The 14,374-nt window shown below is 37.3% G+C and overlaps 1 protein-coding gene across 1 annotated transcript in view; it reads right to left on the reverse strand.

The window, feature by feature from the left end:
• TRHDE (thyrotropin releasing hormone degrading enzyme) overlaps positions 1-14,374 on the reverse strand; it is a 209,869-nt gene that overhangs the window by 163,710 nt on the left and 31,785 nt on the right. Inside the window, exon 3 of the mRNA XM_032105718.1 lies at positions 7,807-7,933. Coding sequence (XP_031961609.1) covers positions 7,807-7,933 — 127 coding nt within the window. The remainder of the gene's footprint in view (positions 1-7,806; positions 7,934-14,374) is intronic.

Genomic DNA, 14,374 nt, shown 5'->3' on the forward strand with positions numbered 1-14,374 from the left:
TGATATTTGAAAATGTATCTTCTTTACATCTGTATCTATAGGGTTTTTTTACAGAACAGAAGTAAGATGTGAAAGCTCATTTTTACACATCTACAGAAAGACTTTTAACTGTTCTAATATTCAGGATATTTTCAATAGGCGGCAACTTTTTTCCAACTCCTACTGCACCCGTAATGCATATCTTTTAGATTTACTAGGAAAAATATTAGATTTGTGTGTGTGTGTGTATGTATTTCCCTCATCTATTTTATTTATGGCACAAGGTTCATAGTGAAGAAGAATGTTCTTAGTAGGGCCAATTATGGAGTTGTCATGATCTTCACATTACATTATGTGTGAATAAGGTAACATTTTAAAATACATACATGCATATTTCAAAACCAGCATAAGAAAATAAACAAAGCCAAATACAAATCAGTTTAAGTAAGGCAGTGGGAAAAGTGTTTTCTCATCAGTTTTGCCTAGTGAAACTTCTGTTTCTCGATGCAATATATTTGCTGACCTCAAATCAGCATCTAATGGAAAACAAACTTTGTCACAATACCATCTGGAGAGCATAACAAACTATCCCAAAGGAGCACAATCCTTCTAAAATTGAAAACATGGAGAGTTAACAGGAACATTTCTTCAGTGCTGCAGAGGGGGGGAAAAAAAAAAAAGGAAAACAAAAAACCAAAAACTCAGTTGTTTTTCTTCTCACTTACTTTTAGCAATGATACCAATATGAAAAATAAGTAAATTCACATACTCTTAAAGTTCCTAGTAATCAGCAATAAACTGTTAGCAGTATTTTTTAAATTGCTGTGAAAACAATTGCTATCTATGCAAAAGGAACAACACAGTCCAAGTATTGTTAAAATCTCCTTTTAGTCTTTCTGCATGGAAGTTGTCATTCCAGCCATTCAGACTTTGAGTAAGTGGCAGAAGGTACAGATTACCCCTGAAACTACAGTTAAGCATCCCAAATCAGTTTGCTAACAACTCTTCAAACAACAAGTGCCTTCAGTGAAGGAGACATGCAGGAGAGATGTCTTTTAAGGTTTTCTTGCCTGTCTTGACCAAGGAAATAGGCTATAGTGTGACTTTCAGGTTAAATAAAACTGTGCTTCTGTATTTGTTTTTCTGCCATGTAGCTCTGAGCTTTGCATGATAACTTTCACAGTGTCACACCACCCCAGAAAGTAACTCTCACGGTATCCTAATGACATATAGACCCTATCCTATAATAAAAACTACTGTTCATAATGCCTATACAAACATGAAGTTTATTGTGTACCAAAGGCCTAAGCTTTTCCTACATACGCTCCTCTAAGATAAAGCTACAGTTGGTTGTATAAAAGGTCTCAGCTGCTGGTCAAAGTCTCTGATGAACCCTCTTGACTCTCAAATCAAACAGGTTATTAAAATTGTTCTGTAGCCTCTCTTAAAAATAAAATTAGTTCAAAACCTGGACATGGTCCATCAGGTATAAGAGCCCTGCTCAGGCAAGTGAAAGGAACTATAATGAAAACCACTTCAGTCACAGCTATGTAAAAAGTATTTTGGATTCATGAGCTTTTAGACATTTAACCATCTCATACCAGCTAGAAGTTCACACAGTATTCTGGTGATTCCGATAATTTCTATGAGATTTCTGTGCCTGTCAAAGATCTTACCCCATTTTATAAATCATACAGAAGTACTCACCTTGTCTTTTATCCATCTAAAAATCAGAGATCAAATTTAAACTATCCAGATTAGTTTCCTCTCTGTGTAGTCAAAAGAGATAGCTTTACTGGTACCTTCTCAGTCAAGGTTTATTTTTCCTAACTCATGATAAAATGCATCATTTTCTGAAGGCATGTGTGTTTCTAACAAGGTAGAGAACTAAGAATAGACACTGCTGAAATTCAGTGCACCCACTTCTACATTGGTACTAACCGCTCAAATGACATACTGAAGAGCAGCTTGGGAAAAATCCATTTACATTCAGGTGAAGGATTCTCCTGGCTCAAAGACAGCCCTGACATTTCCAGGGAATCTCCCACAATCCCACATCCTATTACCCTCTCATAACAACATTACCCTCTGGTATGTTTTTTTTCTTTTTTTCTTTTTTTTTAATTACTCATTTAAAAGCCAAGTTGCTTTAGCCGAGTAGCCAGCGGGGATATTGTCAGACTTGGTCACCTTCTGTTTACTATGGGCTGACTGAACTGCTACTGGCAATAAAACTCCTGTCTGAACACTCTCCTTATTTGAGAGGTATGGACTCTATTAATAATAGAATTCACAATTAAGAGGGGAGGGAAATCACAACACAATGAAAAGAAAACATTCCATTCAGAAGGGGATTATTTCCACCAGGGCCCATTCATCTTTATTCTATATAAAGCTACTTTTTTCCTATACATAACTTTTCCCATCTCCTGCAAACAATATCAGACTTGCCATGCTAATGCAACAGAGAGAGATCAGGTACCCCTTAACAAACTACCAAAACCTGTTAGAATGCCCACTGTGAGGCATATTAAACTCACTAATGGAAATAATTGGTTTATTATTTGAAATAGTTTAGAGCAATATAGTAAGTCCTAAATGATGACTATTTTTTCCCTCCTTTGTTAACATCATACTATGGATTGATTTCCTATGTGGTTTGTTTCAGTTTAGTAATTCACAGTTCCTTTTTCTGTATCAAAGCATTGTTCTGAGAAAACACATTGCTTTTCCCTATGGCTGGAGCTGGAATTTTCTTTCCCCTGGTGTCCTGACCAGTTTCTGTTTTGAAGTGCTCACAGCTTAGAAATAAAAAACACCTTGCACCCCCAAAGCCACACCCCAAATCTCAAAACAGAGGCTTCAAAGGCCAGGGAAAAAGTAACAGTTTTTCCATGTAGGAAAGATCTGTATCAACAAATAGTCATCTGTGTGCCGAAGTGTTATGCTTACTTCAAGTCGTTGGTCAAATAGTAGGCTTCAACTCTGCTGCCTAAACATGGGTGACAGCCCCCACTGAGATGGTCAAAGCTATTAAACAACAGTAAATCCATGTGAAACTGTCAGGTATGGGCCAGCCATGGCCCAACAGAATCTCATCTGGAGGCCAGCAGTACATTAGCTAAGAGTTCTCAGGATACCCCATGGCATTTAATAGTACCAGCTAATTATGTTTAGGCACATGAATCAAGTTCTTAGTGCCTGTTCTCCCACCCTTCCTCATTCCAAAAGTACTGATTAATGCTTTAATTTTATAGACAAAGAAGAAAAAACAAGCTATCTTAATTGGTGGTGTACAGTAATTTCGGTTCAGAGTTGGACAGGTGGCAGGAAGCCTCACCTTGCTAGACAGAAAGTATGAGGGTAGAATTGTGAAATTTTTAGCATAACTTAAGCAGAAAATGGAGGCAACAACATGGAGGTTCACCCTAGAAGGAACAACAGAGACAGGAGGAAGGACAAACGAAGGGGAAGAAAGCAGTAGCACAGAAAGTGCTGATGGAGATGATGGAAGATCAAGCAGGGCAGAAGGCAACATTGCAATGAATAGGTTAGGAACATGTCCAAGAGTCAAGCTAATAGTAAAGCACTTAAATCAAAATGAACAGTAAATCACTAGTGCTCACAGCAAGTCACCTGGCTAACATAACAACAGCATTTCAATACTTTTTCTCTGGGCCTGCAATGACTCACACTGCACCAGGCAGCAGCAGTTCTCTCTCACCAAAATATTCAGTCAACAATCAGGGAATGGAACAGAGGTATGTGAGTTTCTTTTAAAAATCAGAACGGGAACATTCCCCTGCTAAACTTCTTCATTCTAATGGCTGAGCTATTTCTCACATCATAAGAAAGAGTTTAAATTCTTCAGGGACACACTTTAAAAACTGAATCCTGTTCTCCAAAAATACTCCATGAGCAAATGTTAATGGTCCAATCTTGTCTTCCATTGTGCAGCATGCTCACTAAATCCCTTGGAAAATCATTTTCTGAGACTTTGCACTCACAACTTCAAAGTGTTTTATGCAGTATAATGAAAACAAAACCATATAATTTTTGCATGAAGCAGGTAATTAGTATCCCAAACATACCTGTAAAGGAAAAAAATCCACCAAACAATAACCACATAAAACATATCAGATGAAACTCCAAAGTTTACTATACAGCAAATCTACAGAAAAATATTTTTAAGAAGTCTGAAAATATATTCGCTTGGGGCTGTTGGTGGAGGAGAGGCTGGACATGAGCCAATCTGGTCTGTATCAAAAGCAGTGTGACCAGCAGGGCGAGGGAAGGGATTCTGTCACTCTACTCCACTCTCATGTGACCCCAGATGCAGTGGAGTCTTGGAAAAGCCAGTCAGCCTCTCCACCTCAAACCACTTACAACTAAAGAATCACAGCTGTCCACATGGCAAGAGTGCTTGATTACCTTATCATTCCCCACAGTGTGACTTTTATTCTGACCTTTGAAGCCTCTCTTTTAAGGTGTTTTTTTGAGTTTTGGGGGTTTTTTTCTTTTTAAATTTCTAGGCTCTGTTCACTTCAAAACAGCAACTGATCAGGGCTTTAGGGGTAAAAATTCAAGACTATTCCAGTCTCAAAGACCCTCATAAGAAAAAGCTCTATGCATGCAAAGCACTTTTTTGTACAGTGCAAACAGGATTAAAACTAACTGTGATATAAATACATAAATATTTTGTAATCACTAGCCATAGGAATATAATTAAAAATCCTTCTGCATATCTTTTTAGATTAAATAAAATTCAATACTTTATCTACCCATCACTTTAACTAAGGTTTATAATGATAGTATTATAGTCTTGGAAAAATCTAGGTTTTTTTAAAAGACATTCTTTATTTTTCATAAATTAAATTAATATAAAAATTATTGAAACCTTAAACAAGCACCTTCCAGTTCAGAGTATGGTGTAGGAAAAAATGCAGAGACCCACATGCTAAGTAGAACTTTTAACTGTGGAAATTGTTAATTCAAGTTAGAGAAATTCCTAATTCACATTCATTACCAGAATTCACATCAATTGGAAAACAAATCTACTTTTCCAGTGCATTCAGAAGGCAATACAGACCACATAAGATGTAAAAAAATCTCAGCCGCAGCCATCTGATTGCATGTAAGCACAGTTAGAAAGCCTAGTCACCAACAGTCAGGTAGTCAAGAGCAACAGGAGGAAGTGGTTCCTACAGAGAACACTGGCTGATGTATTATAAACTCAGATAAGAAACACTAGTTCAAATGCCTTGGAAATGGACCTCAGTGACTCAGAACTGAACAAATGAACACAGATCTTTCTGATACAGCAACACATCTGAAGAGCCTACATGTCCTCAGATACTCCTACCATATAGAGAGTTCAAATGGATGAGACATAGATGACTAAGTGCTTGGCCAAGGGTGGCAGGTCTGTTGTCCAGGGAGAATCACCTATGGTTCCAACTCTAACACACACACACACAGCCCCACACACACCACTGACACTAATAATGTCTCACTCAGTAGCTGCTATAGAACCTCTTTAGGTTTAAGCTTTTTCTTGTTAGAACTGGAAAGTACCTGAAACAATTTTTTTTAAAAAAATCTACGTTTGAAACAGAACATTTTCTATAAAACTGTTGACATTAAAAAGCTTTCCAAAGTACATTCTTCATTTTTAACTCCCACTTTCACATTTAGAAGTGAAATTAAAAAGTTTGTAAATGCCCCCCCCCAAAACAAAATTCTCATTTTTCTTAAAACCTTAATAAAGTACTCAATCCTTTGCAGTGGTGACAGCAGTAAATCAGGTGAGTCCTAAGCTTTAGGAAAGTCCAGGTGCATTTTCAGTATCAACGCATCTTCCTGATGCACAAGCTTTTTCCACTGCCATCACTAATGCTGTTTTATCTTTTCATTTCGGAAATTCTTCAATACTACTGCAAAATTCCTTTCACAGACAGATTACAGTATTACCATTTTTAGTCCTTCTATTCACCCATCAGACTACTGTCCCTAATCTTCTAACCTTTGGAATTTTTTTTCAAGTTTAAAACAAAAATAAAAAATCAGCATTCTTTTGGGTTAAAGATATCAGCACATGCTTAAACATAGCAATCAGTGGTTGGATGAACTGGAACAAATATACCTGTATTAATATGCAAATAAAATTTTAAAAAATATTTACATCACTGAGTTTAGACATTTTTCTTCCCATGTTTACATTAAATAAATTCAACCTTGCTGTATTATAAAAAAATTATGCTCTACAGTAATTATTTTCATAGTATCACTACTGAATAGCTAAAGTCTTCAAGCAGCATTTCCTATTAACAATTTTACTACAAATATTTGATGAAAAAATACAATTTTACTTGTGACTATTCCTCCTGTTCTGTTCCAAAAAGATCCAAACTGGAATATATTCACTTACAATGAGATATTTGTAAAAGATATGCCACAGCATAATGACAATGGATATAGCATGTTGAGTTTAAAGACCATATGTTACAATTTTGAAAGATACTATGAAGCAGATACAGTTACTACTGCTGCTGCCAGCTGGCAGGCTCAATAAACTACCTGAAGTAATGATGTTTGGATGTTTAGATGATCTTTAAGATCCCTTTCAACCCAAACCATTCTATGTTCATCTTTTCTATTCAACAAGTTCTTGACTATTTTTTCCCCCTCTAAATTTTTGGCTCTGGTAAGCCTAGAACTTCCTTTACAAAGCATTATTAATATGCTTGAAGACACATATGAAAGTATACACAGAAAGTTTGTGTATACTTAAATATGCCATATGCTTGTTTAACCCATCTGCATATTTCTCTAGGAGAACACTGCCTGTAATCTGTTATTAAAAGACACCAAGAAATAAATGTCACAACATACTTATAAAAATATTAATGCAATACCCTCATCTAGAAATATCAATTACATTATCTATCTCCTACATGATTAGCTGTAAGTCCAATAAACCTACTCAGCAGGCAAGGGATTTAATGAAATAAACCTTGACTTCCTGGGAGGATCACCTGTGGTTCCAACTCCAACACTTCTGATCAAATACATGCTTTCTTCCTGCTGCTGAGCAATAGGCTTTTCTGAATCTTTATCAAACATGCTCCAAAGGAGGCAGGGTGTAATAATACTGTGGAAAGTATTTAAATGAGTAGGACAACAACTGATTGTGGTGAAAGGGAGGATGAGAAAAACCCGTTTTTAAAAAATAATAGAAATTGATGGGGTTTACATTTAGGTCACAGAAAAACAAATTCACGGCAATTGTTTCAATAAACAACTAGACAATTAAGCTTGCCTACTAATCATCATTAATAAGCCATATGCACCATAAAAACAAAAAAAAAAAACAACCAAACCCACAGTCTTGCACTGCCACAGGTTCCCAGTTTCCACTAATATTTTCATTTCTGTTCCCCACTTCAGGCTGAGGCACCAAGGTAAAAATATTACAGAACAAACATCTTCCAGTGGCTATCTCATAGAATTAAGGACCAAAAGAGAGAACAACCGAAAAACAAAGAAAAACCCAGCCCACTTATCAGTGAAAGGTCTCGGGTTCTCTACCCATTGTCTAACAAACATAAATACTGTTTGCTTCCTGCTCCTTTCAGTTCCAGGTAGAAGAAAGCACAGTCTGGCTTCCCTTCCTCTACAAGGAAAAATTTCTTACTTCCTGATCCTTCTAAATTAAACCAAACATTCCTTAACTTGAAATCCAATACATTACAGTCTTAAAATTCCATTAAAATAGCTGACTTAATCTCTCATTTCTGTGTTAACTTCACATTCTTTGGGAAATCTTACCTAATTTTGGCAGGGAATAGGGCACTTTAAAATAATCTTCATAAAACTCAATGAGTCTCCTTGTAATATTTAGAGCATAGTCCCCTGATCCTCTTCGGATTGCGTCAGGCCTTGCATATAACCGTACCTGTTAAGAAACAAAGCAAAAGTCCAATTTCAGCATCTGCCTTTTAACCCTATCCTACCTGCAGAGGTGAATGAATTACTCTAAGGTTGCTATGAGGTGGCAGGATTATTCCCTTAAAGCCATATATGACTGTCATACATTTGTCAAAACATGTCATAGTTGAAAACCAGAACTACCACAATTAAAGTTGCAAAGTTCAGAAGTCACAATCTCCTACTTATTTGTGTTGCCAAATAAAAAACTGAGCACTCTTTGTATCAAAATAAATATTCGAAGAAAAAACATGTGTTTGCTAGAGATATGATGGAAGAGTGGATTAGTATAATGGCTCTCTGCCTACACTGAATGTAGGCAGGATGCAGTGACTCCGTAGGGGACAAGTTCATGGTTTGTTAAAGGCACATTATATCAAGCCCTGAAAATATTAGTAGACTGTGAAGAAAAAAAATAATCGTTCTTTTTTCTTTTCTCCGGCAGTGACACCGTTACTCTCCATGAGCTATGGGAAGACTGCAAAAACAACCATTTCTAAGCTCATTCATGTACACAAACAATTAACATTCCTGAAACCTCCATGACTGCTTCAGGCCTCTGTATTCAGAAAGCAGTAAATTAAAGCTATTTATATAAGCCACAGACTGCTCTGTTCAGTATAACACAGCTCACGCATTTCACTACCTGGAGTGAACCAAGTGAACAGAACTCACCTTCATAATTCAGCATCCAAGTGTGACCCTGATTAGGGAGACAGCAGAAAGCACTGCCAGGTTATTCTCTCTTCCTTGTCCTTACAGTCCATAGTGCTTCCTTCATGCAAAGATGACATAGAGCTGAGAACTGCTAACCAAGAAGGGGATAGAAAGGAGAGCCACTCTCCGTTCTCCCTCCTCATACCTTGCCTGATGGAAGTAGTGTGTGCTTTGTCTCTAGTGACTGTGGCAGAAGGTCTCTCCCTGCAGTACATAATGACCTGACATAAATGAGACTCTACTAAATGTCAGTCCTAATAATAATATCTGACTCGCCAGTACTTTCTGTGGTAGGATTAAATCCTAGCCAGGGTTCCGAGGACAGCAGTAAGGCAGAAATCAGAAAATATCAACGCAAACATGAAGGAGAAATATCAGCTTTGGAATGTTTCTAAATGCTCTCTTCTGGACTAAGAAAAGCCAATGGGATTTTTGGCTTCAACAAAAGTATTACCAAGTATTGCTTTACTGCTCTTGTCCTGAACCAGTTCAGTTATCCAAGGGAAAACCAGATATCAAGCCTAAGTACAGTGCACCTGTCAATTCTGTTTTAATCCACTGTCTCTTGGGTTTCAGTATGGAGACACATTATTTGCTTCATTACAATGACATCTTTGTATTTAACCTTTGTGTTGTATTAGACTCGGTGCACAATGAACCATACATAGTTATCATCCGTAATGTAAAACAGGTAACAGTGTAACCTGATGAGATATGTAATAAAGCAGACTTCTTATAATCACTACTTGAAAGCACATAGATCAATATCTGAACTCGTCCAAATCACTATTTTTATTTATTGCTTCCTTTCAAAGTTAACAGTGACATGTACATTAAATGTTCCCTTATCTACTAAACCAAAAACAGGTTTTAACAAAATAGCTATTAACCACAGAGTTTATGGAAGAATGTTAAGAATCACAATTAGATTTGTGATGAACACTGTTTTGTATCATTAAACCTTTATACACAATTTTGCATAATTGCTTTACTGGCACAGTTGACTGTATCAGCAAATTAGGGGAAAAAAAGAGTCAGTCAACCAAGTATGCACGAAATCATTCAATTTGACAGTGGCCAAATCTGTCCATAATAAGAAAGAGGACAACAGAAGGGAAGAAAATAACAGGCAGATAGAAGAAAAATCAAGGTTCAACTTATTGCATTACAATGAATGTCTTCTGGCAAATATAGAAAAGGCATTTAATGGTGTCTGAGATGGAGCCAAGGTACAAAAGCTGCAATGCTGCAAACTCTCATTTTGTCTCCTGCCTAACACTGAATGTAGTTTTATTTTGCCCGTAAATTTTCCCTGGGTGCCTCTCTGCCTGCCCAGAACAGCTCTGGACTGACAGGCATCCATGGCTCACACCACCCCTAAGCTGGAACACAGTTCAGGAATTACCCGTGCCTTTGTCCAGGTCTCTCAGGGGCTTTGAGGCAACAGATATTGTCAAAGCAGTCAACATCTTCAAACACTGGGTCTTGCTTCTGCCTTTCACCCAGCAACCACTGAGCATGAAATGTACAGACAACCTTAGACACACCATCACAGACCTACCCTGGCCTCATAAATTCCCTCTTGGTTAGCAGAGGGCTACCATAGAGGACAGTCTGTGACACTCTGCCTACCTGGCTAAGTGCTTTGGATGACACATTCTGAGGTGTCATTCACAACGTGAGGAGCTTGGTCTAGAGTTCAGTCCAAAGGCTGGCACGTTTAAGTTTGAAACTGAAGCCCCTAACTTTCACACACTGATGTTTTTTAATGTGTATGGGCTTATCTTGACCATATCTTACCTCCAAATCCATCAAATGGGGACTATATTATTTCCTTCATTTATAAGAAGATTCTTGGTGTAAAGTAATGGACTATAAAGATTTATATTCTGCTCCAAAGAGGAACTTAAACAGAATGACGACTAAGATATGAGATCTGTTTAGAATAATTTCTTTGTTTGTTTACTACTTTCATTTCAAAAGGCAGGTAGGTAGTGTTAGTTTAAAACTGCATTGGACTGAACAATAATGCCCACTTGTTATATACTTTCCCACAGGCTGTTCGATCACTGTACTAAGAATTCAATTTTACGGTAATTTAAATAAGAGAAAAAATAAACTTTTCTGCAGGGTCAGGCCTAAATATATATATTAAAGCAGTACATGTTCTCCTACAAAAGACAAATAGGTTTCTTGCATAAGTGCATAATTCATCACTCACTACAATGGCACCTACTGCCCTGCAAATATTATTAATGCTCTTTTTCATAATCTTTGCAAGATTAGGTTTGACTATTATTTTCATGTAAGAAAGTGGAGAACAAAGAGAGACTAAGACTAATTCTGGGTACCTATCTGGACACCTCTTAATGTCAATTATATTTAACAGTTTTATTGCACATATTTAAAGCACTGTTCCCATTATATCTTACTTCAGTGGTGAACACTTCATACAAGCTTTGGCCACAGGTGTCTTAGTTTGGGCATTAACAAAATCAGTAATACATGATTAATGACTAAATGAGACTGTGTCAGTTTATGTGATTTACTTGGCATCTCACAGCAACTCTGGTGGCAGAGGCAGGGAGGGAATTCAAAGCAGGCATTCATCCTTGTGACCACTTAACAACCTGCACCAAGCACCCTTCCACATTTGGGAATTAATAAGGTAGGTTCTGTTTGGACAGCAGGTATATTAACAGCACACTGCCAGTGTTCTGATGTAGTATAGTTCCCTGTGTCCCTCATTGAAAAATACCAGAAAAATGTTATGAGGAATACTATTCATAATGACACTGTCATAATACCTATGAAAATAACAAAGTTTACACAGTTAACCTAAATTCTAGGGGTTTTTCTCAGCCTCCTTTACATCTGTGTTTGCAACCACTACCAATTTTTCAACAGGAGTTCTGACTACTAAGAAGAAAAATTCAGCCCCCTCATTTTTCTCTCAAACTGTCAAACTGACTGCCTCCTTCCTTACCACAAGTTTGAGCAACTAGGTTTGTACCTGCAGTCCTACAGCGCAGACCTCCTCTCTATAAGACTCTGTTGTTAATAACTCTAAAATTTATTAGACATTCTAAATTAAATCTCCGTAATGTATATTTTCTCATTCTTTTCTAAAGTGGGCAAAAATGTGAGTTATTTCCCTTTGTTTGCCTTCCAGAAGCCCTGAGTAGTTTCATAAGAACTTTAAATAAACACAATACTCAGTCATGCTCAGATACTATTTCCAAAAAGAAATCATCCTGAAGGATTATTTAAAAAATATTAGTAACCTTACTCAAATTCTTAGAATTATTTTGGCGGCTTTATCAGAAAAAATACTAAAATACTCCTGAAACTTGTATGGTAAATTCCATGTATTTGTTATAAGTGATCAATAGCCTACTCCTCTATAGTTAGTCAAAAGTATTTGCTATATAAAACAGCATACTTTTACAAACAATTTGTACATATTGCAACATTTTCTCAAGTCTCTCTTAGTATTTCAGCATTTGCTACATAAACTAAGTCAAAGAAAACTTATAAATATTTGTAATACCACGTTGCCAGCACAGATAAATGTGACTGTAAAATGAGAACTGCTTCCATTAGAGAGTCATGATATATGCTAAGAAATGTGCAACATATTTAAAACAAATCACATCTAACTGAAGTCAGGTTATTAACTACAGCGCATGAGAAAATCTTCATGTCTACAGCAAGTAAAAATTATCCATCAAAAACAAAGTTAACACTTAAAAAGGAGAGCTATTCTTGTCTTATTACTTCAGAGTGCTTCAAAAAAATGTGAATTAGTAACTATGTGCAAGGTACAATGGGTAAAATTCTGACAAGTACAACTCTAGAGAGCAACACACATCTTAATTTCTATTGTATGTTCACCAAAATTATTTCCATTATACCAAAGACTAGTGATAATTTCACCACATAAAAAAACAGAGGAACAGGTTCAAAAGAAGTAGAACCGTTCTATTTTGAAATTTTTAAATCACTACTTTTCTTTTTTTTTTTTTTTTTTGCATTAAAATGTAAGTGAAAAGGAGAAGAGGATTAAGTGGATGAAGAATTGTAAGGAAAAATCCGCAGTAACTTTTTCACATTATATTAAATACTTCGGGTCAAACCAAAGGGTTTTTACAGTTCTGCAATGCAGGTAGGAGGAATATGGAATACATTCAGCATTTTGATCATGGAAATAAAAAGTAAAAATCCATTATTTACACGTGTCTAAGTGCAAAAAGACTGTGGGTCCTACCTTCTCCCCTACAGGAATTCAGTAAAGATAGTGGAAGACCAGAGAGAACTGCACAATGTTCTCCCTCTGGCACAAGAAGACACTAAAAACCTTTGCCACAAGGCTGCCAACCTGCTTTCCCAGGGAATTAAGGAACTTGACAACCTGGCAGAAATCAGGATGTTACAGTAAGAAGTTTGCATGCCTGAAGCATGCCATACACCAGAGCCTACCTCTTACTTTAGAATTAAATATGCACTTCTACATTTGAAGCCTGCTTTTGAAGACATTATTCTCTGTGTCACCTTCCATTTCATGTGTGCAGCCCCTTTGAAACCTTTGTTCTTGCAGTGGTGTTATCCTTTTAGGGGAGTACCACCTTGCTTGATATCGAGACATTTGTATTCTTTCATTTGTTGTTATAGTAAAGTTTACTGATCACAATAATCCTCTGTAACAGTCTGCATTCATTCTGCAAGGCATCTTTTCTTTAAATGTTTAGCCATCTTTTCCACGTCTTAAGACCACTCTAATTGCCATCACTGTGTTCCCCAGTGCCCGGGGGGGAATCGCAGCTCGCTGGATGAGGAATCCTGCTCCAAGGAAATAAAGTGCACCTCTATTTTAGCAAGGAACGGCTTGTTTTCACAAGCAGATGGCTCATCGGGCTCTAAAGGCCCGATCCACTGACTTCAGCTGAATGATTCTGGTTAACTACAGGGGCTTTCAGACATTCTGGAGACATGACTGGTCCAGCCTCTGGGCTAGGGACACTTCGGCCAAGGCAACCTTCACCAGTAGCATCTGCCATGTGTACAGTCCACGTTTTTAGATCACCACTCGAGCAGTCCTTGTTAGTCAGTTGCACAGGAAGGAAAAAAAAAAAAAAGTTCTTTAAGTAAAGGGCTGCATTTTGGTCACAGCCACTGATAGTTCAGATCATGAGAAGCAGGACTGGATCTTATGTTTCTATCTCATGTGCTGTAAAGAAAACAGCTCTCTGAATCTTGAAAACAGCCTAATGCAGAATTTACACGGTGGTAACAATGCTGCATCTCTGTCACAGAACCAGGTGCAAGGTCAGCTTTGAGGCTGACAAGATGAGAAGATGCAAATATAATCCTAACCCTTGTATGAAACCATCTGATACCACAGATATTGCCAACCATCTCACCAGAGAAACCACTCCCAAAAGTACCCACTAGCATGGAGAGCCTTTCCGCACCTCTGAATGCTGTCACATCACATAGGCGTGTGGAACCAAAAGAGACTTGAGCCTTGCTCTCATTTAGCTTCCCACTATTAGAGCATCTCTCCAAGCAAACATGGCTAATGTTCCAAGGCTGGCATATACCTGTTTTGCTAACGTCTTGATGTACCCCTCTCCTTTCTCCTGTCTTCCATCCATTTTGCTACATGTACTTCAGTCTGAATAGGCAGAGTAAA

This window comes from Corvus moneduloides, chromosome 4 (genome assembly GCF_009650955.1).
Source record: "Corvus moneduloides isolate bCorMon1 chromosome 4, bCorMon1.pri, whole genome shotgun sequence".
Classification (NCBI taxonomy): domain Eukaryota; kingdom Metazoa; phylum Chordata; class Aves; order Passeriformes; family Corvidae; genus Corvus; species Corvus moneduloides.